The 27538-nt window shown below is 40.9% G+C and overlaps 4 protein-coding genes across 4 annotated transcripts in view; 1 reads left to right on the top strand and 3 right to left on the bottom strand.

Moving 5' to 3' along the window:
* Positions 1-1545: 1545 nt before the first annotated feature.
* LOC137873780 (RNA-binding protein 5-like) lies at positions 1546-10997 on the bottom strand. Its single transcript, XM_068712180.1, has 25 exons — positions 10858-10997; positions 10599-10655; positions 9575-9752; positions 9290-9448; positions 9074-9143; positions 8586-8659; positions 7789-7872; positions 7437-7497; positions 6952-7017; positions 6685-6845; positions 6392-6489; positions 6179-6266; positions 6024-6092; positions 5732-5798; positions 4554-4648; positions 4286-4448; positions 3854-3942; positions 3569-3757; positions 3292-3432; positions 3115-3201; positions 2798-2983; positions 2628-2702; positions 2420-2520; positions 2167-2296; positions 1546-2046 (listed from the first exon to the last, which is right to left on the bottom strand). Exons 2-25 carry the CDS (start codon positions 10613-10615, stop codon positions 1921-1923), a joined length of 2574 nt encoding a protein of 857 aa, XP_068568281.1. The 5' UTR covers positions 10616-10655; positions 10858-10997; the 3' UTR covers positions 1546-1920.
* An 876-nt stretch (positions 10998-11873) lies between these two features.
* Positions 11874-13307, bottom strand: brk1 (BRICK1 subunit of SCAR/WAVE actin nucleating complex). Its single transcript, XM_068712179.1, has 3 exons — positions 13134-13307; positions 12478-12560; positions 11874-12378 (listed from the first exon to the last, which is right to left on the bottom strand). Exons 1-3 carry the CDS (start codon positions 13249-13251, stop codon positions 12352-12354), a joined length of 228 nt encoding a protein of 75 aa, XP_068568280.1. The 5' UTR covers positions 13252-13307; the 3' UTR covers positions 11874-12351.
* Positions 13308-13757: 450 nt separating this feature from the next.
* On the bottom strand, positions 13758-15962 carry gpx1a (glutathione peroxidase 1a). Its single transcript, XM_068712178.1, has 2 exons — positions 15597-15962; positions 13758-14423 (listed from the first exon to the last, which is right to left on the bottom strand). The coding sequence occupies exons 1-2, from the start codon at positions 15819-15821 to the stop codon at positions 14073-14075; spliced, it is 576 nt and encodes a 191-aa protein (XP_068568279.1). The 5' UTR covers positions 15822-15962; the 3' UTR covers positions 13758-14072.
* Positions 15963-16548: 586 nt separating this feature from the next.
* The window catches only part of LOC137873777 (testis-expressed protein 264 homolog), a 30265-nt gene continuing 19275 nt past the window's right edge, over positions 16549-27538 (top strand). Inside the window, exons 1-2 of the mRNA XM_068712177.1 lie at positions 16549-16938; positions 23172-23393. Coding sequence (XP_068568278.1) covers positions 16684-16938; positions 23172-23393 — 477 coding nt within the window. The 5' untranslated portion in view covers positions 16549-16683. The remainder of the gene's footprint in view (positions 16939-23171; positions 23394-27538) is intronic.

The following is a 27538-nucleotide window of genomic DNA, read 5'->3' as shown; positions in this document are numbered from 1 at the left end:
AGTATACATAAACAGCAGAAAAGTACCTCAGAGGAATAGACAGGGAGCACCAGCACCGTGACTAACGTGGCGCTGGTATCAGTGAGGTTGAGCAGGAAGCAGGATAATTCAACCTCCTGACACGATGTGTGCTGAGGCCTGCAGAAACGGTCGCTCCATGCATCTCTAACGACTGACAACGTGGCAGTGCTGGATTCTGGTTTTCCTGCTTTGTGTCACTGGGCAAATATATTTTTTTCTGTGTCACGTTCAAAGGAAGATTTAGAGTGAGAGGATAATAACTGAATCACAGGAGCTGAAACAGATAACCTGAGCAGGCTGAATGCCAGTTTACAGGTTTCCTCTTGTTGAAGGGAGCACTCACTGCAGCGCCTTATAATGAGACAAGAGGTGAACAGAAGACATGCATGTGGCAAAGCTTTGAAGAATGGTTGGATGAAGTATTCAATGAATTAACGATCGTCAAAGTAGCAATTCTACAGTATAAAAAAAAACAACTCCATTACAATTAAAAGTCGTGCTTTCAACATTTCATTTAGAGTAAAAGTAACAAAATGTACTCAATGTACTCAAAAGTAAAAGAACTCATAATGCAGAGCGGCTGTCAGTGTCATACTATATTATTATTTTTGATGTGATAAGTTAAGCAGTACTTTAATGTGGTCATTGGTCAAGGCGTAGCACAATGTGACTTTAATCTGTAACAATGGAATATATATTATATTAAAGTCATCAATGTTTTGTTTGCAGACAGAGAAGACCGTCTCGTCTCGTCTCGTCTGTCCTCTGCCTCAGTGGAGCAGGTCAGTTCTTCTGGACTGTTGAATGAGGATGTGTTGTCTTTTGTGGGAACTCTTGAGGTTTCTTCTAGTTTTTTTTTTTAAATATCTGAGAGTCACACATGAGATTTTTTGTTATGCTCAAACCTTTGGATGTAACACCTGCATTCAGATTGTCCCTCGAGCAAAAGCAGAGTAGACATTTAAAGTGACAGCATTTACTCTCAGCAGACGAGGAGGCGCTGGACGTAGACACAAGTCGATTAAAAAAACACACAGTGGAGAATTACAGTAGCTACAGTAAGTACCATGTTTTGATGGAGTAGTTTTTCTGTTTACCAGGCAAGAAGGCAGTCAGTGACTGCAGCCGATTTACTCCATCTCTTGTGCCTGGGTGAATTAATAAAATAGACTATTGCAGTCTAATAATCAGAAATCACCAGCCACCTGCATATTCCACCAGGCATTTTGTCCAGTTGCAGGTTTCATGGAGTTCAGGAATGGAATTTTGCAGTGCATCATTGTAGTCTCAGTAGTTTAAGGGTTTTTTAAATATTAAGAATAAGCACCCAATACTTCAGTCTGTAAGTTTTGATAGTGATGTTATTTCCTAACTTTTGCTTTTTAATAAATTACAAACTGCACTGTAGAGATTCTACATCTTCAGGTCCATTCATATGATGAAGATTACGCCTCCTCAATAATACTTTCATAATTTGTTAAATAACATTTCTGCCATGGGCGATAAAATATAAAGACCATCATAAACGCTTCTTTCATTTATTTTCTGTATAAACAGACAATACTTTTGTAAAAACTGTACATTTCTTTTTAACATGCTGAGACAAAGAAAAAAAAAAAAAAAAAATGGCATTAAGACAGAAGAAAAATGTAAACAAGGGAAGTCAATTTACTTTGTCTATGTACAATATATAAATTATATCATCTTCCATCTTAAGCCTCCATTACAAATTTTGTTCTATCGTCTGGTTTAACCAAGTTGACAAAAGGCATCATCCATAGAGTGAGATCGTCTCTGTTGCTTCATTTCACTTGTTGCTGCAGACACGGTGGAGCTCCCCTTCAAAAACAATCAAATCATCGTCGTGACGATAAACCGGTGGAGCTCCAGACCGATGACTCATTCCAGTTCAGTGAAGCGAGCAAACATGGCTTTGCGGACTGCGTCTTTGTACGTGTCAGAAGCAGAGAGGGAGTAGTTGGTGCCTTTAGTACCAAGTCCAGCTCCTTTTGTTCTCAACTGTGCCTGAGGAGGAAGACCACAACCGTTACAACTCGACTAAAAAAGTAGTTTAGAGAATTATACAGTCGGTGATGCCGATGGGTACCGGTGACTCCCAGACAACGCCGGCCGATCGTCGTTTACCTCGATAGGCGTAGTGATTCCCTGCTGGTTGCGACCGAGACCTTTACCCTCCTTCCATCCCATGGCCTGCAGCATTTTGTTCCCAATGTTGTCACTGTTCAGACCGTCTTTAGTGGGCTGTTCATAGTTACTGCACACAAAAAAAAAAGGCACATTTTAATGCTTCATATATTACAAAAAACAAAAAACTCTGCAGGGACTGACAAGAAGCATTTTACTGAAATCTGGGAATGAATAAAACAAAGCTCCTTACATGACGGGTGTTGGTTGGCTGAACTTCTTCTTTTTGGGCGCTGGAGGTTCAGGGATGCCATATTTTTCCCTCCTCTCAGCGGCACGGTCTCTATATTTCAGCTATTCACCAGCGGGATAAAAACATGTTAGCGTTTAGAATGCAGTCACGCCAACAGCGAGAACACTTTGACTCACTAGCAGCTGCTTAATTGTGTATTAAGACGAACCTCCGTCTCTTTTCTCTCCAACTCTTCCAGCTCCGCTTCGGTCATTTTGGATCTGTGGAGAACCTCCAGGTTTTTCTTGGGAAGACAAGATGAATATCTCAATAAATACATGGTCTTCAGGTTTTCTCGACTGGACATTTTAGGCCTGAAGACGCCACGTGTGACGTTACCTTGTGGAGGTCAGAGAGTTGCTGATGTCGAACTAGACTCTCTTTGTTGGGAAACTGTCTCCTACACAGCAAGCAGGCCAGCTTTGACCAGTCGGTCAGCTTGTCCTGGCCTCCATCGCCGGCGTCACAATCCACTACTCCTTCCTCCGGGTCGCTGTCTCCACTGTAGGCGGCCACGAGCCCACACTGACCACGCCACGGATAGACGAAGGGCAGTCGTAAAGGTCGTTAATACAAATACATGCATTTTACAATGCAATTAAAATAGCTTTGACAAGAACTGCTTGAACACGGCAGAGGATGTAGAAAAGGCTCACCTTGGAACTGTTGACTGAGCTGGTTGGCGGCTCCTCCTCGGGGCCTCTTGGCACCTCTGGCATGAGTCTCTCTAGACTGCCTGCCTGCTAAAATACAAAAATCAAATCCATTTAGGATATGAAAGTCTAAAGCTCCCACATGTAGTCTCAGAACTTTGTTTTTAGACATTATCCCACCTTCTTTTCAAACAGTATGAAGCCAGCATCAGCAGCCGCTGCCTCCTTCCTCTCTTCTTGACTAATAGGCTGAAAGCCACCCCTGAAATTGTCTTTGTGCTTGTTGAGACTTTTGGCCCAGCGCTCCATGTCTTTAGCAATCTGAAAGAATCAAACCGGTTTGAACGCGAGAGAAAGATCTTCAGAAAAGGCGACACAGAAGTTGAAGTAGACGAAAGCCACGCACTTTAAAAAAAACAAAACAATATGTTTTGATGTAGAATTCATATCACTATACCTGCTGAGCAGTCTTGCTTTTGGGCTTTTCCTTTTTCTCCTTTCCCTCTTTAGGCTCTTTGCTGCCTGCTGCTGCTGCTGCTGCTGCGTTGTCACTGAGAGCAGCGTTTGCGTCGGTCGAGGCGGGTACGTACGTCTGCTTCTCGCTGTCCCAGTACAGATACTGCTGGGTCTGAGAGTTGTAGTAATACTGAAACGCGACAAACACCGAAGCACATAATCAAAACAATATCAACTCCCGTGACTCGCCAACATGACTCATGCGTGGAGCTTGTGCACTGCTTACATGGGTGTTTGGGTCATAGTAGAGGCCAGTTTGAGGATCGTAATAGAAGCCAGAGGACTCGTCATACTGATAGGTGGACGTGTCAGGAACTGTTGAATAGAAAAACATACCGTTATTAACAATTACCGTAGAAACCGGAGAATCTTGATCAATTTCCATGCAATTTATACTTGATAAATCAATCCTTTGAGGTCTCAGGTACCGCTACATGGTCCACATATTCAGTCGTTGCCGTCTCGTATGAACGGCGACGACTGAATATGTTTAATAAAACTACAGGCAGAACCAAATTATTGTCTCCGTGTTTCAAGCTGTAGCCAGGAAAACAGTATAATACAACAGGTGTACATTACAGTGACCTCAAGAGGATAATCTCTTTCTGTGCATCATACTTCAACAGGACAGGTGTTGGGGGATCTAGTGTGCTCATACCAGTACTGGTGTCAGCTGTCTGTCCTGAGGCGGTTAGTGTACTGGCAGCAGCAGCAGCAGCAGCAGCAGCAGCAGCAGCTACGAGGCCAACAGGCACAGAGTCCCTGCCTGAAAGATGTCCCGTGTGCGCTTTAGCGTCCAACTGCTGGGCGAGTGACAATGCCTGCATGTAATGCAACGGTTATTTAGAGAGTGTTACAGCATGCATTTTAATACCACAAAAGCACCGTAGCATAATTACACAATAAACAAATAACGTGCATGTTACCTGAACAGCAGGATGAGCGATTATATGGGGCTGGTAGACTTGTGCAGTCTGTGCGATCACTACTCCGGCTGGGACAATCTTTACACCTGGGGCAGCTACAAATGGAAACACAAAAGATCCGTGACAATGTTTCCAACAATGAACATTGAGAGTGAGAGTGAGTGAGAGAGAGAGAGAGAGAGAGAAGAGAGAGAAAAGAGAGAGAAGAGAAAAGAAAGAAAGAGAGAAAAGAAAGAGAGAGAGAGAGAGAACTATTGCACAGTGTTTCTGTAATTTTTTAATAATAATGATAATAATTTGGATGTCACGTTACTAATGAAGCGTTGAACTATTCGGCAGAGCCCTAACAAATTGATTGCTCACTACGGTAGGAGTTTTAATCAGTAGTCTAGCAGAAGCACAAATTACCTTTAGAAAACCTCAATCATTGCTTTAAATGTAATATAACATTTGATACAACTCCTCTATCAGCCAAGCTTACTTCCCACGATATGCAACAACAGACTCTGCTGCATATCAAATCAAGAGCTTCCTAAAAGAAGAGGCAGCCACTCGGGGCGGTCAAAATATTTTGGCGTGACTTTTGGGAAGCCGTCATGCCGCTGTGCGTTCACGCTGCAGCTGCAGCCTGTGAAAAACTTTTGTTCATTTTGCAGCTGCAGTCCAGATTAAGAGATACGAAAATGAACTGAATTCAGATGAAGAACCGAACGTTAACTCTTATTTTGAAGCAAAGATTAGCAGGAATGTAGAAAACATGGGCGTGAAAGCAGTGCCGTTTATTTAAATGTGAAAGTGCAATAAAAAAAATAAAAAAATGTCCCTAAAATCAGTGAATAATTGTGCAAAAAAAATCGTGATCTCAATATTGATCAAAATAATCATTCATCATGGTGCAGACCTACTAAATACAAACTGTAATATAATATTAATTTGCAATATTACTACAGTTTTGATGACACTGTAGTAATTAGAACATGTCACAGACAAGACACACAAACACTTCCTGTTTCCATTTCTGAAGAAAAGCTGTCTAGAGCCTTTCAGTTTGTTCACACAAGGCTTTTATTCTGAAATATTTATAGGACAGCGTTGTAGTGACTACCGGCTTTGAAGTGTAGTTCAGCTATGCAGGCAGACAGTGCCGCTTAGACGTAAGGCCTGAAAGCATTTCCTACCTCCTAGTATCCCGTTTCCCTGGGAGGTGCTGGCTCCCGCTGCCTGCTGGTAGTACGTCTGGTAGTCCTATTGAAAGAAGCAATTTGTTCAATTACATAGTTCATTTGTCAGTAAGCATGACGACGGTGAATCAAATCAGGACATTTATTTCTCTGTGTTGTAGTCTTCTACAGCTGCCACTAGATTTACTGAATGCATCTTTAAACTAAACACATTGAAAGACATTAGAATGTATCCGCTCTTAAATTACAGTTAATCAGCTTCAACGTTTGCTTCATTAGTTCGACTGACCTGTGACATCGGTAAATAGCCTTCTTGCAGGTAGCTGTACTCTGACATTCCCTCGGAGCTCTGCTGTGGCTGAAAAGGTAAAGCATACGTTATGAGTCGTTGCATTGATGCTGGGAGATCATGAGTCACAGGCTGTTGACAGGAAATGGACCTACCTGACTCGAGGACCACTGGGCTGCAGCAATGGCTGTGCTGGCCACAGAGAAGGCACTGACACGATTCCCGTCAGGTAGTAAAAGGTCCCTAAAAAAAAAATAAATGCAAACAAGTTTAATCCCAACTTTAATTTGAGTGTCGCTGCACCTCTGACGATATGCCAGGTAAATATTTTCCCAAAATCAATGCACATTATACACCATTACACTCACTTTCTAGCACTCTTAGCAAAATCCACCCCAATCGTTTTTCCATCCAGCTTGAGAGGCGGCTGCAGTCCCTGTAAGATGGTTAGCAGCTGAGAGGCCTCCTGTGAAAAGAAGGATATTCAATTTGAAGTGACATGCATCAATGAGACAAGTTCATTAAGGAGAAAACTTAAAGCCAACCGAGGAGTACCAGCAGAAAGCCAAATGGAGGCCCCTGATGAGCAGTTATAAACGATGACATTTAATAACAATACATTGAGAGAATGTTCTGTTTTGCATGTTGAAGAAGGTCTTACCAGAGGAGAGGACAGCTGTACAAAGGCAAAGCCTCGGTTCTGGCCCGTCTGCTTGTCCTTGATGAGGCGAATGTTGTTCGGTGAAAGATTAGCGTACGGCGCCAGGGATGTCAAGATGGCTTCCACGGTGGCCAGAGAAGCGATATTTCTCAAGATGATTGCTGTGCAGGTCAAAAGTCTATATTTAATAACAACCTACCATGGATAGGGACACTTTTTCCCTCCAAACTAATTAGGACGTTGCGTCTATGAAAGAGAAGTCCTTACTGTCGCCATAGAAATCTCCGCCGGGTTGAGTATCGGAGACTCCGGTGTTATTGCAGGCTTCACTTTCTGTTGAGAGAATAACAGAGAAGTAAGAGGGGCATTAACAGAATGTTCCAAACCGTGTAATTAAAAGAATTTGAAATGGGGTATACGGTGAGAATTGTCAAAAAATCTGGTCACTTTGTTAAAAAGAGTCTTTACAATATCAGCCTATGTCATGAACTCCATTGTGTTTTGTCCCCATTTTGCATTATTGCCAGGTAGCAAGAAAAAAAAAAGAAAGGAAAAAAAAAGAAAGCATGCTGTTTCCAATCTATGCACTTTACCTACATCGGACAGTTACAACACTTATGAATCCATATCATTTGGTTTACTGGGCCTCTACAACACCAACAAGATAAACTCTGCTTTGCATCCCAGCACTGTTGGCTCAGGCTGCCCAGATGTCTGCAGTCAGCGGCCTCTGGTTGATTTTAACTACTTACCGGCTTTGGCTGCTCCACACCTGAAGCACTTCAGCCTCCTCCGGAAATTGTACAGGCCACACTGCAAGTAACCGTTCACATCATTTTTATTATACACCTACTAAAGCCCTGAACAGTGCTTGCCTCAGAAAACAGGCGAGCTATATTGGTGCAGCATACCATACTTACCTGAGACACAACCTAACCGTTACCGCTTATTCAAATGTAGATGCACCACAATATAAGCTGACTGCAACAATTGTAATTTGTGGGCCTAAAATATGTACTTGTAGGCCCATGTGTGTTTGAAGTGTTCTGTAGTAGCATTTTTGGGATATTGTGGCCATGAAACCAAGACGGATCATTAACTTACAGTGTTGCAGAGCCAGTCTTCATACTTGTTCCTGGGATGACTGTAGTGCATGTCCACGCTTTTGCCTTGGATGGTCAGACGTTTCTGAAAGAGGAGGACAAAAGTCACTCAAGCGTTCCTGGCGAGTGTCAATCTCATCAATAGAGCAAGCAGTGTTGGAAGGGAGAGGAGGGGGAGAGGGACCCCCAACAGACAGCCTTTGTGTTAAAGACAAGACAGGCACATGATGTATATGTGAGCGTGATGTATAGAGGGGTTTAGGTGTTTGGGACCCGAGTGCCCAGGCTGAGCTGGAGCAGAGTGTACAATGTGACCCTAACAGACATTTTGACTGCTTTAAAGAGAAAAAAAAAAAGGGAAGATTAAAAAATAAAATGTCCTCTTCTAGTTAGAGGTAGGCTTAAAAAAAAGAATAGGCTGAGCTTAGCTTCAACTCTGAAATCTCATTGAAGATGCATCAGCTATCAGCAAGGTAAAGATAATGTATTCATTGTCCTAAATGCAGATTACTTCAGGAGATAACCTCAAAATATGAGTCTAAGCTGCAGCTTTTATGCTACTGCCATTACAGTTAACTAAACAAAATATTTGTTACAACATTAAGTTGTAAATCATGTATATTATAATCTCTACTAATATACAAATCAAACCTTTTGCTCTGTAGCATACAATCCATGAGGTTTAGTTTTTTTTCTTCTCTCGTTTCCACACTACTTATACAATGCACTATGGTTGCCTTTTGAGTTATTTTTCCAGATCCCCAAGATTAAAACTAGACTTGGCGATTGTGAAGCAACCTGATTGGTCTCCATCCATCGGGTAGCATCTTGCAAGTGATAAAAGTCCACGAAGGCGAAACCACGGCTTATACCTAGAGACAGCATTCAAATATAGACGGGAGGCGTGTTAGTTAAGAGTCCATGGGCATATTATTCAAACTCTTCCACAAACTGCTTCACGACCCAGGCCCTGTTAGGTACACAGTAGGCCACTCCTTAGGAGTTTTACCATAGCAAGAATTGCTGCTGAATACCACTTTTTGAAACACACTCTACAACAAAGTGTGTCTGCCAATTGAACTTCTGTTTAAACTGATATTGCTGCTCTTACTTACCTGTAAAAGTTCCACAGTGAACTGAAATGTCTTAAATCAACATTTTAAAAGTACCGTGATAATATTCTCTCCTAGCTGCTATGGGAAAATGGGTCTGAATGGAAGCAGATTTGCCCTATGGTCAAAGACTGGGGGGGGGAGGTAGAGTTCCGTCATACATCTAGTTCTCACCTGTTTTCTTCTTCATCAGCCTGACATCCACTGGCTGCGGTCCTTCCAGTTGGTCTATGGCAAAACAAACCTGAACGATGTGCAGACGGTGTGTTAATACTATGATGCCAATCCCCCATTATTAAAGGCATTTCATCTTACAGAATGAATGGTGAAAAAAAACATAAAACCTAAAACACATTGTTGCATATCTGCAGAAGAAAACTAAGGACGTACATTGTCTTCGGTGACATGCGGAGACAGACCCCAGAGCATGATGGTCTTGCTTTTCTTCTCGTCCCCAGGCTCCCTTCTGTAATCCTGGTCTGGGTAGTCGCCATCGGAGTGACAACCATCTTCTGATCTATCACTATTACGTCGTTTCCTTTCTCTTTGCTGAAAATAATTAATTAAATAGATCGGTGCATCAGTTTAAGAGTGGATGTCAACATACAACAACGTATGCTTGCTTATATATTATACTACCATTATAACTCAATGATATTAGAATTAAGAAACTACCTCTGGACTGTCTCTTGATCCTCGACGATCTCCTTCAAAGCGATCACCGCGTCTCTCTTCGCCCCAGCGGCGCATGTTGTGATCACGCTCCTGGTCCCTCTCTCTTCTGTCGCGCCACTCTGACTCATCACGCGATTGCTCAGAACCATATCTACCGCTACGTTCTGTCCGACTAATCCTATTCAGGAGGACATTGAAAGGCAAAGCAGCACATCAGTACAACTACTCTGCAATAGCACAATATTCCTTAGAATATGACTCATTCAGATACTGTTGTATCAGCAAACTCACGACATAATTCCTTGATTGACAGTACATTAAAAAAAAAGGCCTGATACTGTGTATTTCAGTACAACAGTGGTTGTTTTTTCACATTTCAAACCATGTTTTTGGCATTCTGATAAATTACTCCAAAATATTCCAGAAAATGAACACACAAATGGATTTGATTTATCTAACGTTAACCTATTCCCCAATTAATGTGATGTGGGCAGAGAGAAACTAAGCAAATGTGCAATACAGTAACCACAAAATAAGTTAGTGGTGACCATCTCATTTCAGAAGTTGTAAACATTATACATTACCGACATGCAACGTTCTCTCAATTTGGAGAGCACAATGTCTAGCTCTATAAGATAAGTATACATTATACATTTCATATATCAAGGCAATTCAATCTTTTTACATTTGTTTAGGACCATGAGGAAAATATTATGCCACGTTTTGTTTAAGAGACTAACCCTACAATGGAATGGCAAACCATTCCAACGTTAGGTTACACATCCACAAAGTGTTGACTGAGATGACCCCGTCTTCGGAGATAACGTCAAACAACGTATCTAACGTTGAACGTTAACCATTTGCAGCTATTGCAGGGATAACGTTAATCTATACCAAGTCACAGGCGGGTGTTCTAGACGCCATTTAACGTTAGTTTAACATTCGCTTAGCGGAAAAAAAAAATGAACGCTGCCATTTTAGTTAGCCACGCCTACTATGGCGAACAGCGCTAACTACTACTCACCTTTTATCGGCTCCCATTTCTCCCAGCTGCGCACACACACACACCCGTGTCACGACTCTAGAAAATACAAAAGCAACACGGCGGTGTTTTAATTGTTTAACACTGAACAGTTCCACTACGGTCGAATACACGTTAGCTGGATTACAATGCGCAGAAGCTAACTGCTTGTAAACCATAACATGGATCCGGTCTAATGTTAACAAACAGACAAGTGAGAGAAGCCGTACATTGTTTCCGTTTGCAGTCTACAATAACTCACCTGTATAGTTTGTTGAAAATGTTATCACCCACTAGTAGCTTTTCAAAAACGTATTTGAATAACCGTCGGAAAGGCAATTCATCTCACGTTCAAGGACTCTTCCCAACACTACAACGGTCCCTTCTTTATCCCAAGATGCATTGGTGTATAGCCCGGTGCATTATGGGAAGTGAGAACATTTCGCACTTTATTTGTCTCACAGGCAGCACTTGGTCCTTGGTTATTAATCTACCATCATCAGGTTCTGACAATTAGTGATGTTAGGGATCGACATTTCAGGAAATAAAGTCGGCGTTACAATTTGTTATCGCTAACCGTATGCAAATGTTAAAGAAGGAGACATGCTACCCGAGCATAAATCGATGTGTATGGTGTTTCTTTTTGAAAGTGCTGCCTAAGGGAAACGTTCAACTACTTCACATTTCCGCCATTTTACTGGTTTACGTAGCTTTTCATATTTACAGAAAACTGTTTTGTAATCGTTTACTCTCATCACTTAAAAATATAATGATTTCACATTAGGCCTTGTATAGCAAATTACATTAAGTTACAGAACCTATGTGACTGCTAAATCACACTTTTTAATGTGTAGCTCTTCTCAGGGCAGTTTTAATTTCTGTTTGTAGTCTTCAACCTGGTCATGAAGCCATACGAAATCCCACTACTAAGTTACTGTTCATACTATTTTTATTTACAATATTTGTTATTCCAGCATTCATGCCAGTGCGTTGGAATCTTGCACTTTGTCCCCACAATCCTGTATGTTCAATAACAATTTGAACTGTCAAATATCTTACCGTTTGTTGACCAGCTCTTAACTGTACAATAGCATAATACCTACTGTGCATGTTTGTTTATCTTTGTTAAGCTGTAAACTGTCAATACTTATATCTTCCTGTTAACTTTTATAGTCTGAGCATATTGAGAGCTACTGAGCATTAAAACTGTTGAATGTGTCAACATACCGAGTCAATCAATTTGAATCTGACTAAGACAAGGTACAACATACAACAAGGTAATTGTTCAGTATTTATTACAGTATTTAAATCCTGAAACATCACCAAACAGTTCACTGTACAAGCAGGTCCTCAATAAAGATGACTACACAATTTATTGTTCAAGTTGGCACACAAGGATGTTCCCCTTTCATAAATCTCTAAAGTGGTAATGACGATGCATACAACACAGATGGTCAAAAGTTGCGCTGATACGATCCATAATTGAGCTCCACAATTATTTTTTTTCAGATCATTACGTTTGGAGCCTTTTTATTTTTTATCACATTGATTATTCTTGAGTTACTGACACCCAAGACAGACTCATATCTTCTATACAAAAGTGTCATGAGGCAAAACAACACAAAACTCCATAAAATATAAAAATGGTCCATATGGTCCCATAAAAAGGAGGGTGGAATCCATCACACTTATTCCAAAAATCAGGGAGGGGGATGAACAGGTAGCTCTGGGGTACTATGAGTTCCCATGACGATTTCTAGGTCAAGGTCTCTCCTTTCGTGACCTGTAACGAGACAAATAATCAGGGAATGTCATCTCTTTTTGAAGTATTCAAATAGAAAAAATGCATTGGGACGTATACATTACAATGCGGTTTACTTACTCTCGCCTCAATATATTCAATCCTCCTCTCCAAAGCCGTCAGCTTCTCGTTGAGGGTGGCCAAGCGTGATCGACACGACATATCTGAGGATGAGACATTATGTAGAACATGTCACGCTAAGCATCATCAGTCACGACATTTCATTTTAAGAGGCGCAGCTTGTCGATTATGACAATAACAACCACGTTCACTCGACAATATTGGACAACATAAATGTTACCAGTTAGACTTTATCAGAGATCATCATTTAATTTAAGGGGTTTTTGCTGCTGCTGGTATACGTTACTGACAGACTACCGTTTGCAGTGGCCTGACAACCAAGCCGTCTCAACGCTTGAATCCAGTAGTCTTATAATTCAATGTTTTGACACTTGTTAGGCAACGGACACGAGATAACAAGCGAAACTAAATCTAAGGCACCAAACTGCAATCCTTCCCCCGAGGAAACAATAACAAGCTCGCAGCTAACGAAAAAGCTAACTGCTAGCTGGGAGTGGCCATTGAAAGCATCAACATCAATGCAGGCAACGGCAGAACAGCTAAGCTAGCTTTAGCTACTAGCTTAGCTAGCTAACTAGATCTAGGGTAGCTATCTAGACAAGGTAACGTTATCCGCAAAAGTAATCCGTTCCTTCGACTGGTCGTTAAAAGCTTACCAAACGAGTTAAGAAAGTCGGCGATTTTTTTGATGCTGCTCGTAATAACTTCGATATATTCTCGATTCGCCCAATCTTGGTGAATCTCTCTTTGCACTGGATCTTCCTGGCCAGCCATGTTGGACGAGTCGTAGTTTAGCGTAGCGTTCAGTCAAGGAGAGCCCCCTGCGTTCAACCAGGAAGCACAGCACAGACGGGCAGAGGACTGCTGCTGTTGTTTTAAATATATTAGTTATAACCACAGACGTATTCAAAATATAGATATTTTTGTATTTGTACACATGTATACACTATAAGGTAACGTCACATACATAACGATAGTACGCCAGCGTTAGGTAGCTAGCTAACTGTTCAGGTGAACGGGCTGACTTGCAGCTGCCACTTAATTGTTTTGCACCAACAGGACGTGAGAATTATACTAATTTATAATATCAAACCGGCCAAAGATGTCATCATTGTCAAAACTATCCACAGATTTAGTTCACACCAACAAATAGGCTTTCAAGTAGTGCATTGACATATAAAGTAGTACTTTAAAAGAACCTCAGAATAAATACATTTTTCACTGGAGATACTGAAATTGTGTGTGTATGTATGCAGTGTACATAAATGACAGTATGGCACTTTATTTGACATTACATGTTTATTTCTCCTCTTCAAGTCTACCCAATGCATAAGTTATACAGTCAGGCGGAGTCAGTCTTTTTACATCCTCATCAGAAACTCCCCACGCTAAAAAAGGCTTCAAAGAGTGTCTTCATTGAGTAAATAGGCCGAACAACCAGAGTGTACTGCACTGGATGCATCGCAAGGTTGCAATTGACTTGTAAAAGGTGGAAAAACATGATGAAATGCCCAAAACAAAACGGTAAGGCCACTGATTAAACTATTTGGCCGGGCTGGTCATAACTGACATCCCTTACAGAGCCACCCACAGCGTTACTTGACCCTCTTCAGTAGCTCTTTAATATCTGCCTCAATGTCACTGGTGGGGAAATTTCTGCTGTAGCGCTTGTAGGGCTCCCCATCAGGACTGACCAGGAACTTCTCAAAGTTCCAGGAGACATCATTCCTCCTGACGGGACTCCAAATGATGAACTTTGGATCAGTCATGAGAGCCATGGCATCATCAGAGGGGAATGGAAGCTTTTCCTTCAGATATGTAAACAAGGGGTGGGCATCCTCTCCATTTACATTCACCTTCTCAAGGAGCTTGAACTTGGGTTCAAAGGCATTCCCTGGACGGACATACTTCAGAGACCTTAGGATTTCATCATTCTTGCAATTCTCCTGTTATAAAACGACAGAAACATAATACGTTACAGATGGACAGTGTGCAATCAGTTGCTTCTAGTTTATACTTCTACTCTACTGTTGCATTTCAGAAGGAAGTACTGTACTTTTTACTACGTTTATCTGACAGCTGCAGATATTTCTCATTTTACCTCTACCAACTATACAGTAGGCTATAATGCTATTAGGCCTTTCATCAATGCACTTACACATACATTCTGCTGCTTATGAGTACTTTTACTTGTTTCTGGTAATACTTGATGTAAGTAACATTATGAATGTTTACTTGCAATGGAGCATCTCAACCCTCATATGGGATCCCCACTGACCCCACAGGTATACCTTTAGTCATATCTCACTGGTGCTTTATCCTATCATTACAATTCTCATGACTTTGTCAATCATTTGTTCCTAAAAACTCATAATTCTTTATTGTTTCTTTTTTTATTAGTGCTTTTTTTTTTTAAATATACCAAAGGATTGGGGTCCTGGGGCCCCACAGTCAAAAGCACCCCAAAATGCAGTTGTAATAAATAACATAGAATATATAAATGAAATGTTACCCATGTGTTTTATTGTAAAGTATCACACTATCAAGGAGGTAGGGGGCACTCTATCAGCCATTTTTAAGGGGGCAGACACAGATGCAGGTGACAGATTTCCTCACTTCCTCAAGTATATATGTATTTTGGTTTGACCCAATATGCAAATTAACGGTATTTTTCCTTTTTTCCCCCCCCAGATAACATTAATTATATAACATAACATAGTATAATGTTGAAGTTGAAGAAATATTTTAACATTTTGCTTTGATGGTTGTTTCTTACAGTTCATTCCCAGTCTGTAGTCCTTGGTTGGTATGATTCTTTTTACTGTAGTAAAAAGCCTAAGGGACAAACTACTGTTCAACTTCTTAAAGCACACTGAAAAGACTCATGTAGGCTCATTTAACACAGGCATCCTTCAAATTAGAAATGTTTTATTAAGCTACTAGAATTTTGTGACATAAATAAAGAGCAAGGTGCATTTTTTTGTTTGTCCTATGGTGATCAAGAAGCACAAATATGCCTACATTTGAGCAAGACGCATCAGATTGTGTTCTAGTTTAAAGATGTAAATAGTATCATGCCATGGGTAAACAGAGTATTGTCAGACACACACATGTCCTACCTGATGTCCAAACTGATTACAGGGCACACCCAGGATAACGAGGCCCGTGGTTGAGTACCGACTGTGGAGCTCGTTCATCTGGGTATAGTCCCTGGTTGTTGTTCCTCACAGAGACGCCACATTCTCAATGAGAACGACTTTACCCTTCAGTGCAGAGAAACTGAAACCTTCTCCAGACAGCAGCTTAGCTGTCAGGTCGTAAAATCTCCTCACATTCACAGCCATTCTCTCGAATTTCGAATGAATCACACGAACAAGTAGATTAAATAAGAAATGACTCTCGGATTGGATTATCTCTATGTCCAGAGATAAATGTCATCAAGTTCCCTTCAAGTCCAACCCTCATATGGGGCGGGGCATATGTCGCACAACTCTCAAGGCTAAACTATTTCAAATGAATGTAACCTCCCTCACTTACTTTTTTTTGTGTGCAATATCCATCATATTTAATCCCAAAATAAATGTTCTCAGGTGTTATTATTGCAATTCTCCTCTGACTCACAAGGCCATTCCAGGAAGTAGCTTGTCGCGATGCATATTAATTATTAGCTAAATATGTCAAACGAGTTAACCCAGTGTCCAGCCTTCTACATACGTCTCTGATCTATTTGCAGAGCCGATGCTTTGCACATCTAAAGTTCACTGACTTGAGCTTCCATTCAAAAAGACAAACATGAACAAAAAAAAAAAAAAAAGTGTCCATAACGGGCGTCACAATAATGTGGTTGACCGGTTACAAACGTTTGCACTTAACAAAGATTCATCACTATGCGAACTCCACACTCATTCAGCAACAGTATCAATCTGGATTTTTAAAAGGTTTTCGACATGTACATATTTTCCTGTAAGAGTTTTACAAGTTTGTTTGTGACAGAGTCCCCCCCCTTTGGTCGGCATGAATGGTACGTTCCAGGAAGCACCGTACAATGTGTAATCTTTTGGGTATTTTTTTTTTGTTAATTCAAGGACAACTGACAACGACCAAATACGTGCTTGAAAAACAATGTTAGACTGTTAACGCTAGAGGCAACTGTAACAACAGTGTGAAGGGTTCGGAATAAGTTGAATAACGGTTCGTGGTCCGATCATGCTAGACTGGGTCAGTCTGTGTGTGGCCATCAGCCTGTTGATGAGTCTTGTAACCGTTGCAGGTTACGTTTTGTACTCGGGACTCCTCACAGACGTAACCGTACTGACTGGTTCTCCTCCCATAAAGAAGATCACATTCGTCTACAAATTCAAACAAGGTCCATACCAAAACAGCGGGCCACTTTTTAAGGAGTCTCACAGTATTGGACCAAAGCTTTCATGTATCGGAGTGTTTTATGATGACCCTAAAAAGGTAAATATTCACTAAACGCCACATGCTAGAACAGATGTTTCTCTCACCAGTTTTACTTCACTCTATATTTTAGCTCGATAATGAGGCTGATTTTACGATGTAAACTAGGTTGTTTGGTCGACCGCTAGATGGCGATAACGCCATTCTCTTAAAACCAGTGAAGCGATCAAAGGTGAATTCTCACAAGATAACAGTTTGTGTTTAAATTAATTTCATTTATCCAGTGAAATGCATATTTTACCCAATGAATAATAAGTTTAGTTACATTTCATGTAGTCACGACATCCTGTCTGTCTTCTTTATTGACTTTTGGCACTGACAGATTGTTGTGTTTTCCATACTGTATATACATATAAATGTAACTATATGTATATATGTATGGATATGTATATGTGTATGTATGTATATATATATACGTGTATGTATATATACGTATGTGTATATAATATCTACACACACATATACATACATATATATTCTATACGTGTACATATATGTGTATATGTATTGTGTATGTGTGTATATATGTGTATAAATACTGTACATGTATATGTGTGTGTATATATACTGTATATATATACTGTATATATGTATACGTGTACATATATATGTATATATGTGTATGTGTGTATATATGTGTATACATACTGTACGTGTATATGTGTGTATATGTATATGTGTGTGTATATATACTGTATATATACAGTATATATGTGTCAATGTATATATGTGTATACATACTGTACGTGTATATGTGTGTATATGTATATGCATGTGTATATATACTGTATATATACAGTATATATGTGTCAATGTATATATGCGTGTGTATATGTGTATACATAGGTGTATATATATATGTGTATATATATATGTGTAATGATCTGATTTCACAGTGGGAATGAGATGTGTTGAGTCTATCTGCTGCCTTCTTTCAGAAACATCCTTGTTCTAATTCGTCATCAGCAGCTTTATCTCGAGAGTCTCAGTCAGATTTCTCACCAGCTGACGTGATAAACGCGTTTGACTGGTGTTATGTTTGTGATATGTTTTATGTTAGAGGTCCACAGTACAAATCAGCCACTAGGGAGTCTCCAGCTGTGACGTGTTACAGTGTATTTATTAATCATCAAAACATATTCCCAAAAAAAACACATAATATTATTATATTTGATTCACCCTTTGACAGTCGGATGACTATAGCTTGTAGTGTTAGCTTGGGGTTTTCACAATATTTATTTCATTTTTCACCATTTTTCAGAAATGTGGAAGCTTAAACACTGAAGTGAATGTGACTGAAAACTCTTGCGGCCTCTTCTAGTGTCACACTAATGCTGATAAAAACACAATTACTAATCCAGATCTGTCTGCGAGATGTTTTCCCTACATTCCGAACCCGTTCCCTGTGTGAACTCCATCCATCCCAAAATCTCAGTGTCTATAAGCAGCAGGAAATATTATCTGCTGGATCTGTTTTCCTACCACATAATCCTGCTCACTCTCCGGGGTCTCCGAAATCATGCGGCGCTAGTTCCCACTTTCTTAAGAGAATCCAGCTTGAGTTGTATTTTCAAAAAGGCTCTGCCCAAACACAATGAGACGGAATGAGACGAGGAGTAGCTTGAAACGGCTGAGCGGTACAGCTTGATGTGCTTGTGGAGGGTCTGGAGGTTCAGATAACAAAAGGGGATCTGTAGAAAATACTACAGCAGGATGTAGAACACTGTGTGTAGCTGGCTCTTAATGACCTCCCTGAGAGACGACGCATCGCAGAGCTGGGACATAAATGAGATTACATATCATCAATGTATCTCGAACATTGAATTAATCGGCTAATAAAGAAAACAAAATAACAATTTAATTGATATCAAAATAATAGTTTTCACAGATGATTATACAGCAGAGTCGCGTTTCTGCTGTTGAGCCTACTCTTATTGATGTAAATGGGGTGGACAAAATAATAAAAACATCAGCACAATACAATTTACCGGCACCACAGACCGCAGCCTCCAACATGACCATTAAAGGTGAATCGACTCCTCTCTAAATTAAATCAATAACTGAGCTTTAAGACCTTTTATGAAGGTAGGGTTTACTGTAGGGCTGTTGTATTAGACATTGAATGATTGACCTGGTGGGAAAAAAAGTCCTTTTACTGTGTTTGACAACAAGTTGAGCTTTCAACCAGATGGATACACACGTCTTAAAAACAACGTCTCTACTGCTTTCGAAGGGGTCTCACCTTTGTACCGCTTGTCCCTGTGATTTGTCCAGATTGTCGCATTATGTGATTTATGTTTTTATAAAGCGTTGGTATACCTGGCTGCAACCACTACTTATATAAACTGGCAGCTGAGCGTATATTCATACGGTTGAAAAATGAGCAAGTGGAAGGATCAATCAGCATCTTGCGTGGCCATTATTAGTGCGTCTTTCTTCCCATGTTGTAGTATATATACGTACTTGTAGTTTAGTAGAAATATTGTAGAAGGAAGCGCTAATAGTCAGAACCAACTATTGTCAACTATGCTGTGATATTTGTCACCATCACTCAACTCTAACATTTGCATTGTCTGTCTCTTAAATATGATGATATCTGCCAGCATTGACTCATGTGGCGCTACTTAAACCCGATGCACGACAACCTGATGGAATGTAACCAGAGTTTAGACGTGGACTCTGGTCCTGCTTCAAAACACTTTTTGTTATGCTCATCCTCTTTTCTTTTTTTTTTTTTCCCCCCAAGCTGACAATTAAGCTAGCAATGGGTCCTAGTTCCTCTGCACAGTCCCAGCCAAGTCCTGATCTAAGTTAAAGTAATTGGCGTAATGATCTCAGCTCATTAGCGTCCGAGCCTCACGATGCCATTCAGTCCCGGCGTCAGGAGAACCACAGAGGACTAAATAGTGAGACTCTGTCCATTGATATTTTGCAGTGAGAACGGTTTTTCAAAAGTGCAGCTGACAGAGCATAAGTGTCAGCGTGGCTAGTCTCGTCCTCTGTTCTCGGTTTTCTCACTTTTACCTCCTTTAATCACTTCCTCTGGAGAAACAAAAGACCTCAACAAGGACTCGAGTTGGTCTTCAGACGGTTGCCATGGATACAGGGCCGGAGCAGCTCTGTCTCTGTTCCCTTTTCAAACGGCGAACAGATATTCTGGGGCCCCGACTCACGAAAAAAAAAAAAAAACACCTCTCCACCACCAGCCTCTTCACAGCTTCAAAGCCAGGGGGGTTCCCGACCCACTGCTCCCACTTCACCTCTACCCGGCAGCCCCCCCTCCCCCCCTCTGAGGGAGGCAACAGGGGTGGACCGTGTAGTTTTCTGTCAAACTTGATATTTCGAGTAAGCGACCGGGGTCAGGGTTTTTTTTGCGGTCCTTGAGACATAGATGGTCCAAATAAAAAGCTGGTGTGACAAGTGGAATGGTGGGGAAGTGACACATGCGTCTGCTCGTCCTCAGGGGGCCCGTGTTTTGGGTCACAATACGATGAACGCTTGTGGGCTTTTGTCTGCTGAAAGCGAGGGTGTACTGGTCAGGAAATGTGTTTCTGTTCCAACGTTTAGACTTTTGCGCCGAATGATGAAATAGTGGAAAATCTCTTTTGATAATTGCCCGTTCAGAAAGTCAAATGTGAGCCTCTCGGAATGCGAGTGCGGTGCTTTGTATGCGGGGTGAAGATGGTTTTCCTCTCTTCCTTTTGCAACAGTACCAAAGTCAATTCAGCCGCATGCACAGCTGAGACACAGCCAACGTTCCTTCCGTTGGATTTCGGAAACTTTTTGCTTCAGATGTGCCGTCGGCGTATTGAAGAAACCTCAAAAGACAGCACGCTGGTGTCTTGATGAGTGCAGAGAAGGCAAAACAAAGATTGTGGACAGAGGCGTGTGCTTTTGGCGCTGGCTCTTTGATCTGGACTAGCCCTGTGATGATTAATGGATCCACTTGGCTCAGATTCCCCACTGTGAGCCCCCAAAACATCCAAAGTGTCGAAAATATCCTCGTGTAAAATCTTCCAAATGCACTTTTAGTACTTACAATTGTGTGTATATATATATATATATATATATATATATATATATATATATATATATATATATATATATCACCTAAGACATTAACTGGATATTTAAAGTCAATGTCTTTTGCATTTAACATTTTAAGTGTTTGACGGGTTCTCTTTTAGTTTGGCCTGCTCCACTCTTCTTCTGACTTGAGTAACTATTGAGATGTTTATTTAGGGATTGTGGACATTTGATGGAGATCAGATCATATATTTGTCTGCGAGTCTTTATTGAATTTGTCCTTCATATCTCCACTTATAGCATTATATGGTACGAGGCTTATGGGACAAACAAGGTGTGGCGTCATCTTTAAAATATCACCCTGGAGCTCATCTTTAAAATATCACCCTGGAGTTGTAAGTGTGTTTTGTTGCTTCATGCGTGACAACAATACCAACTCCTGGATGTAAAAATCTATAACTTCCACCACTGGCAAGAGAAAACAATGCACGTAGCATAAGCTCATAAACTGGCCTCGGGTCGGACTGAATGTAGTGTTTATTTCCCCACAGTTTGACTGGAACTAAAGATTATCTGCCTGGTAATAAAGATGGAAACTGACAGGAGATAGACAATGAGAAACCTAAAATAGAGCCGCAACCAACGATTATTGTCATTATTGATTCTTTTGCAGAACATTTTCCCAATTAATCCATGGTCTGTAAAATGCCCATCATATTTTCTAAGAGTCCTTGTTGACGTCATCAAATATCCTACCAGCAGTCCATAGCACAGATGTATTCAGCTTACAGTAATAAACATAACATCCTCACACTGGAGGAGCTGCAACCAGAGGCTGATTGAGGTATATTTGTTACTTAAAAATAACTTAGACCAATTCAATCAATCAATCAATCAATCAATCAATCAATCAATCAATCAATCAATCAATCAATCAATCAATCATCATGCAATTCCAGTGAAATGTAATCCCACCAGTTCTCTCAATTTGTGCATTAAACAGAGTTTTAGTAGAATAAAGGATAAACAGGTTTTTATTGTCATTGTAGTGACACAACGACATTTCGTTTGATGGCTCTCAGCAGCGACCGAACGACCTGGCTAACTGATCATTTGTTGCAGCTGGACTCTGAGTAAAGCTATGGATCATTATTCAAATTCACAAAATCAGTCTAGTAGCGGACATGTAAATTGTCTAACTACGCTGTATTGTTGACAATACTCTAATTAATGTCGTCCGTTGTTCATCTGCGGATACCAAACACACCTCGGCATCAAATGTATGCACGGTTCTCACATTTTGCAGTATTTTAAACTTCGAATGTGCTGCAGTGTGAATAATTATCCTAGTGTGCGCTGCACAGTGAACGCCACACTCCTACCCATGACTGGCCTTGCGTGTGGAGGAGAAAAAAAAAAAGGCATTCTCAGACACACTGGCTGTGCTAGAAGCGTAGCATTGATAGGTTTATGGACAAATTGGACCATTCCGGCGTATTTATTACATGAGCCTTCAGCGGAGCTCAGCTCAGCTCAGCTCAGCTCAGCAGTGGGGAGAAAGTCTTGGATGTCCCAGGAGTATTCATTTGTAAAGAGTGTCTCCCTTTTCTTTTCTTTTTTTAATGGGCACCAGGGTGCTCAGAAATGGAGGAAGGAGCAATAATTGCTGCGCTGCCAAATGGTCCAATTAGAGCCCAGATTAATGAGAATAATATCTCCTTACATTTGGCACCTGGCTGACATCAGAGAAGGTATCTACATGCCATTGTGTTTGTACGTATGCTCACAAAATGATCTTACAGTATGACTCAAGATATGACACTTCCAAAGTCTTCAGAGACTTTGGAAGTGTTGACGTTACTGCGGGGAAAATGAAAACTTTAGAGGTTTCCCTTCTTTTTCTCAGGGAGATTGACTGGCAAAGAGGGAGAGATGATGTTGCGAGTCGTGCAATCAGTTCAGGCACAAAAACATCGGCGCACAATAAGAGTTGTTCTGAAATAGAATTCTAGCTTGAAAACATGAATCTGTCACTGCTGCTGTTGTCATATTGGAGGCTCTATGTGTAATTATTGCAGTAACGCTGAAACAAAGGGAAAGATAAGACTACAGCAAGTCGTACCTTTTCTGCTCTGTCTAATTGTGTTTATATCTTCTCTCCCTCGTCAACCTTTTTATTTGTGTTTTCATTCGATCCTTGTTTCTAGGTGCCGGGACCACAGTGTCGCTACGCTGTCGGCAGTATTGTGAGCGAGGGAGAGAAGGAGGCAGATGAGGGACTTTTAAAGAGCTATGAGACATCTGGCTTTAAAGTCTTTTCCTTTCCCGAAGTCACGCACGTGGTCACTACCTCGTTCCCCCGCAGGACGTTCTGCTCTGTCCTCCTGGGAATAAGAAGAGTGTACCCACGGCTAGAGCACTACATCAAGGTATTATGCCTTTTGGACTCTTTTCCACCAATCACAATCTCTTGGAATTTTGTTTTCCTTAAACCAAATGTCTTTATTCAAGGAAAAGGCAAACGCTCCATTCAGGAAAATATGAAATAAGACCATTGCTAACCGCTAAAATAGGAAATAAAGTATACTTTTACATGAACAGTATTTTGACTAAGTAAGGAATATTTTAATATTTTTTAAAAGGGGACTAGGTGCATAAATAACCATTATGAGCCACTGCCTGTATGGTTATTTTAGCGGTCGGGCAGCAGGGAGGGAAACGTGAGATGTGAAATGTGCGTGTTTATAATAGGATGAATCATTGCTAACTCTAAGGTGGGATTACGTCAATAATCAATATATAACCCAGTGATCAGCACATGTACATCTGAGTCATACTGTGTGCTTTTCAGGCAGCTGTGTTTTTTTTGTTAAAAGCTTGAGAGCATGTCAGATCGCCTGAAGGGCAGGGAGGTGTTTGTTAGGTAGTGCGGCAGGAAGAGATGCGTGCTGGAGAGGAGACGGAGGCGTGGAGGCAACTTTAAGACAAAGGAGGAGAACAATTTCAGCTCCTTTTTTTTTTTTTTTTTTTTTTTTAGCACTTTCTGATGAACGGTCTCGCCGAGCGCTGCTTTTGAGGGATGCTGGGAAAGTGAGTCATTGCGTTTGAGCCGAGAGTTTTGAGGACGTGGTTTAATTATGCAGCGCGCTGAAGCAGGTGGCGACACCACAGGTTGTCTCAATCGCTCTGCTGCTGCTGGAGGAATGCGTCCGTGCGTCCTGACTGGCCGCCTCTGCCATCTGCTCGGAACGCTGTTTAAATCTGGCTCTGCTCCAGCGACACTTAGCCCGTCAGAGAGGTCAGCTTACACAGCCAATTAAAGCGGACGCCAGCCTCCTTAATCAGCACTATTACATCGCTGCGTATCATGTATTGTGTTGTATCAACACTTACCGGCTAAAGTCATTTGTAGTCGTTGAGCTCCATATCGTTGGAAGCAGTATTGCGTTTTATAATTAACGAGCCGTCCCATTAAATCTGTAACATAAACAGATACTTATTACACTTTTATTTCCAGACACACGAGTCCATATACCGAATCAGATGAAAGACTAGCAGCTACTGCAGTTTGATGGTCTTTAATGCATTTTATTGACTTACATGAACGTATTCAGGATTTCTCCCAATATATTTAGTTGTCGGTTTATTAGGAACAGCTAAAAGAATGCAGTCTAATACAACAGCCTCGAAATATACGTCGTACTTTCAATAAAAAAAAAAAAAATGTTTTAGAGAGGAGTTGATTCAACTTCATTGCCGTTTTTGGATGTTGTAGATTTCGAAACCCTGTTGGGGTGGACAAAATAACAGCAACACAAACTCAACCCCCATCAACTCCTCACATAGACAGTTTCAACAAAACTGAACTCTAGAACCTTCATGAAGGAAGAATTTGCTGCAGGCTGTTTTGTCGGACTTCCTTAGTTTTAGCTAGAGGTTGCAACTCGACTATAAACTGAGCGTGTTCAGTAAATGTGTTAATCGGCCCTCCAGCTATTACTGATATGCAACTCTCATTCTGACCTGTTCCGGAAGAAGGCAGGAAAATAGGGCAGAATATATATATATATATGTATATATATATATATATATATATATATTTACTGTATATACATACAGTATATCTTTCTGTCTGGATACCTGGATATAATGTGAATTCATTAGACATTTCATCCACAGTCATGAAATCCAGACTTTGATTCCAAATCCAGTGGTTATGTTTAGAGGCTCAGGAAATGAGTTTCACTTTAAATGTATGTAAACATGACATCTCTTGGTGTAAATCGCAGGTTGGACAGTTCCAGCTGTTGTGTCTTTTTCTTTCTTATTTCAATACAGCTGTGCGATCTTGAGAATGAGTTCCAGAAAGATGTTTTTTTTTTTTTTACGGTGAAATGAAGTAGGTCTTACTTGTCTTGTAATATTCAATACCGCGTAAGCTCCTGGAGACTCCATTCTGCTTGCATCAGTATTCACCCGGAATGCACCTTAACGCGGATAACCTGGTCTTCTCCGAGAGGCGGCATTACTCTCTCGAACGCTCTCGCAACAACATTCAAAGAGTGACAACCAAATATATATTGTCTCTCAAATCCAAGCATTTGTCTGTCACCAGACTGACTTAAACCAAACTGCCCGTTCTGAAACTGCGAGAGCTTTTTAAAGGAGCTACATTTATTACCTGTCATGTCACGCTCCTTCATGTCTTTCCCAACCAGCGCACACTGACACCTGCTGAAGGGAGTTGAAACGTAAGTTGAATTTGAAACACCGCAGCTGGTTGAAAATGGAAGCGTGAGCGTTGGTCAACGGTGAAGGACTGTAGCGATAACGTAACCATATTTGAAATACATGCAAATGTTGCAAATGCCCCGTACACATTCTAAATAGTACAACATTTAACCTCATTATAAGTAGTTTATTCCTGCATCAAATTCAACAACGGTATTTAAACTAAAACATGGCTCGCATTCAACAGAAGCAGCACAAACAGACTCTAAATGGGTTTATTTTTTTCCGGGAATAACGCATGCTGTTGATGCTGTTTGACACACTGAATATCCCAAGTGGTGAGACCTTTTCAAACCAGCTCATCAGCATTTAGCATGCCTGGCTTGTCATGGCAGAATGATTTCTGTCTGTCAGACACTTTGAGTCGCCGGCCCACAGTTGGGCCTGATATTTGCCAAGGCAGACCATCGATTGGCCCCGGTGTTTTTTTTCTTCTGTGCCTTGGCTCTTTAGTGGCGGGCTACATCACAGACGCCTTGGCATCTTGAGATTTGATTCAAGCATGGTGGCCAGGCCTTCAGACTGGATTGGGGACTGGAGTGGGAGAATAATATTGTTGACATTCACTGAGATCTAAAGGTTCGTGAAAGGCAGACGATGGAACATTTGTTCGCTTCAGGGCACTGAAGTTTCTTGCCAGCACAGAGGCTATGGGCTGAATATAAAGTATGCTTCTCTTTGTTCCTTTTAGAAATGGCCTTTTTTAGTAACTGACACACATGGTGTGACAGTGATCACCAAGTCTTCCTCGGCACAGTAGAGATTAAAGCCTCATTTTTTTTTTGGGGGGGGGACATAAGGGGCTGCCGCTCACAATTCCTATTAGTGGCGTCCACAAAGCAGTGCACAGATGCTAGTCCGCGGGGCCTGTTAAACATGCAGACTTTTGGCAAAAGGCGACGTATTCTCCGAAAAGGTCAGAAAAGGTTACGTGCTGGACAAAGTAAAAGCGGTGGCAGTCGCATATGCTGGAAGATCGAGGGTCTGGTTTAATTGTAATTCTAATTCTGGGGGGGTGTCTTAAAAATATTCTTATCATGAAGAGGGCATAAAACTATTTATTCGCAGGAGTTAAAAAAAAAAAAAAACGCCATTATGGGCAAATCCAAAGCCTATTAGGAGGCCTTCCATGCAGTCTTGAGTGTTCAGAAGTTGTACATATTTCTTGTGTCTGTTTCAGTTGTAACTCATGACACTAGTTGAGTATCGTGCCTGTGTCTGTGTTATTGCCGAAGGCGTCATCTCCAACATTTGTGTTCTTTTTTTTTTGCTCCCCTCAGTTTATCTACAATACACACAAATTTCAAAGTTTTTTGTGTGTCACACTTGTTAAGTATCCTGAGCCCTTTGTCTAATCCCCTCCTGTTGTCTTGTAATCACAAACAACAGGCATTGTTTGGAGTTTAAACTATGCGAAAATAGTGAGGAGTTTTATACAAAGAAAATAATTGCTTGAATACTCTTTATGCGAATAAAAAAAAAAAAAGAGGGTTTAAGTTTAAGACCTCAGACATTTAGTTTGCTGGTGTTATTTCTTCTGACAATGAGAAATAAGTAGCTTGAATAAAATCGATACCTCTGCTGTGTTGTTTTATTTTTAACCGATTAATTATATTAATGTACGAAACCATCGGGCCTCTTTCATCAAGTATGTTGCATCACGATCCTGCGAGCCAATTCTTCCCACGGGGACGCTCTGTGGAGTTTGCCCGTCAAATGTTGAAACGTGGCTTTAATCCTCCGCAGCTGGGAATCTACTGTTGCCGTTAAATGTCACATCTAC

Source organism: Cebidichthys violaceus, unplaced genomic scaffold, assembly GCF_023349555.1.
Source record: "Cebidichthys violaceus isolate CVI_PGR_0920_01 unplaced genomic scaffold, fCebVio1.0.p SCAF_17, whole genome shotgun sequence".
NCBI lineage: Eukaryota > Metazoa > Chordata > Actinopteri > Perciformes > Stichaeidae > Cebidichthys > Cebidichthys violaceus.
This window is presented reverse-complemented; position numbering and strand designations above follow the sequence as displayed.

Excerpts from the sequence above, each read along its gene's own strand:
- LOC137873780 (XM_068712180.1), bottom strand. Across the intron at positions 9,449-9,574 it reads GATCAAGAGACAGTCCAGAG|CAAAGAGAAAGGAAACGACG; the intron begins GTAGTTTCTTAA and ends AATTATTTTCAG. Across the intron at positions 6,093-6,178 it reads CCCAGTGGTCCTCGAGTCAG|CCACAGCAGAGCTCCGAGGG; the intron begins GTAGGTCCATTT and ends TTACCTTTTCAG.
- brk1 (XM_068712179.1), bottom strand. The coding sequence starts at position 13,251 with ATGGCTGGCCAGGAAGATCCAGTGCAAAGAGAGATTCACCAAGATTGG. Across the intron at positions 12,561-13,133 it reads CGACTTTCTTAACTCGTTTG|ATATGTCGTGTCGATCACGC; the intron begins GTAAGCTTTTAA and ends TCTCATCCTCAG. Across the intron at positions 12,379-12,477 it reads TTGAATATATTGAGGCGAGA|GTCACGAAAGGAGAGACCTT; the intron begins GTAAGTAAACCG and ends GTCTCGTTACAG.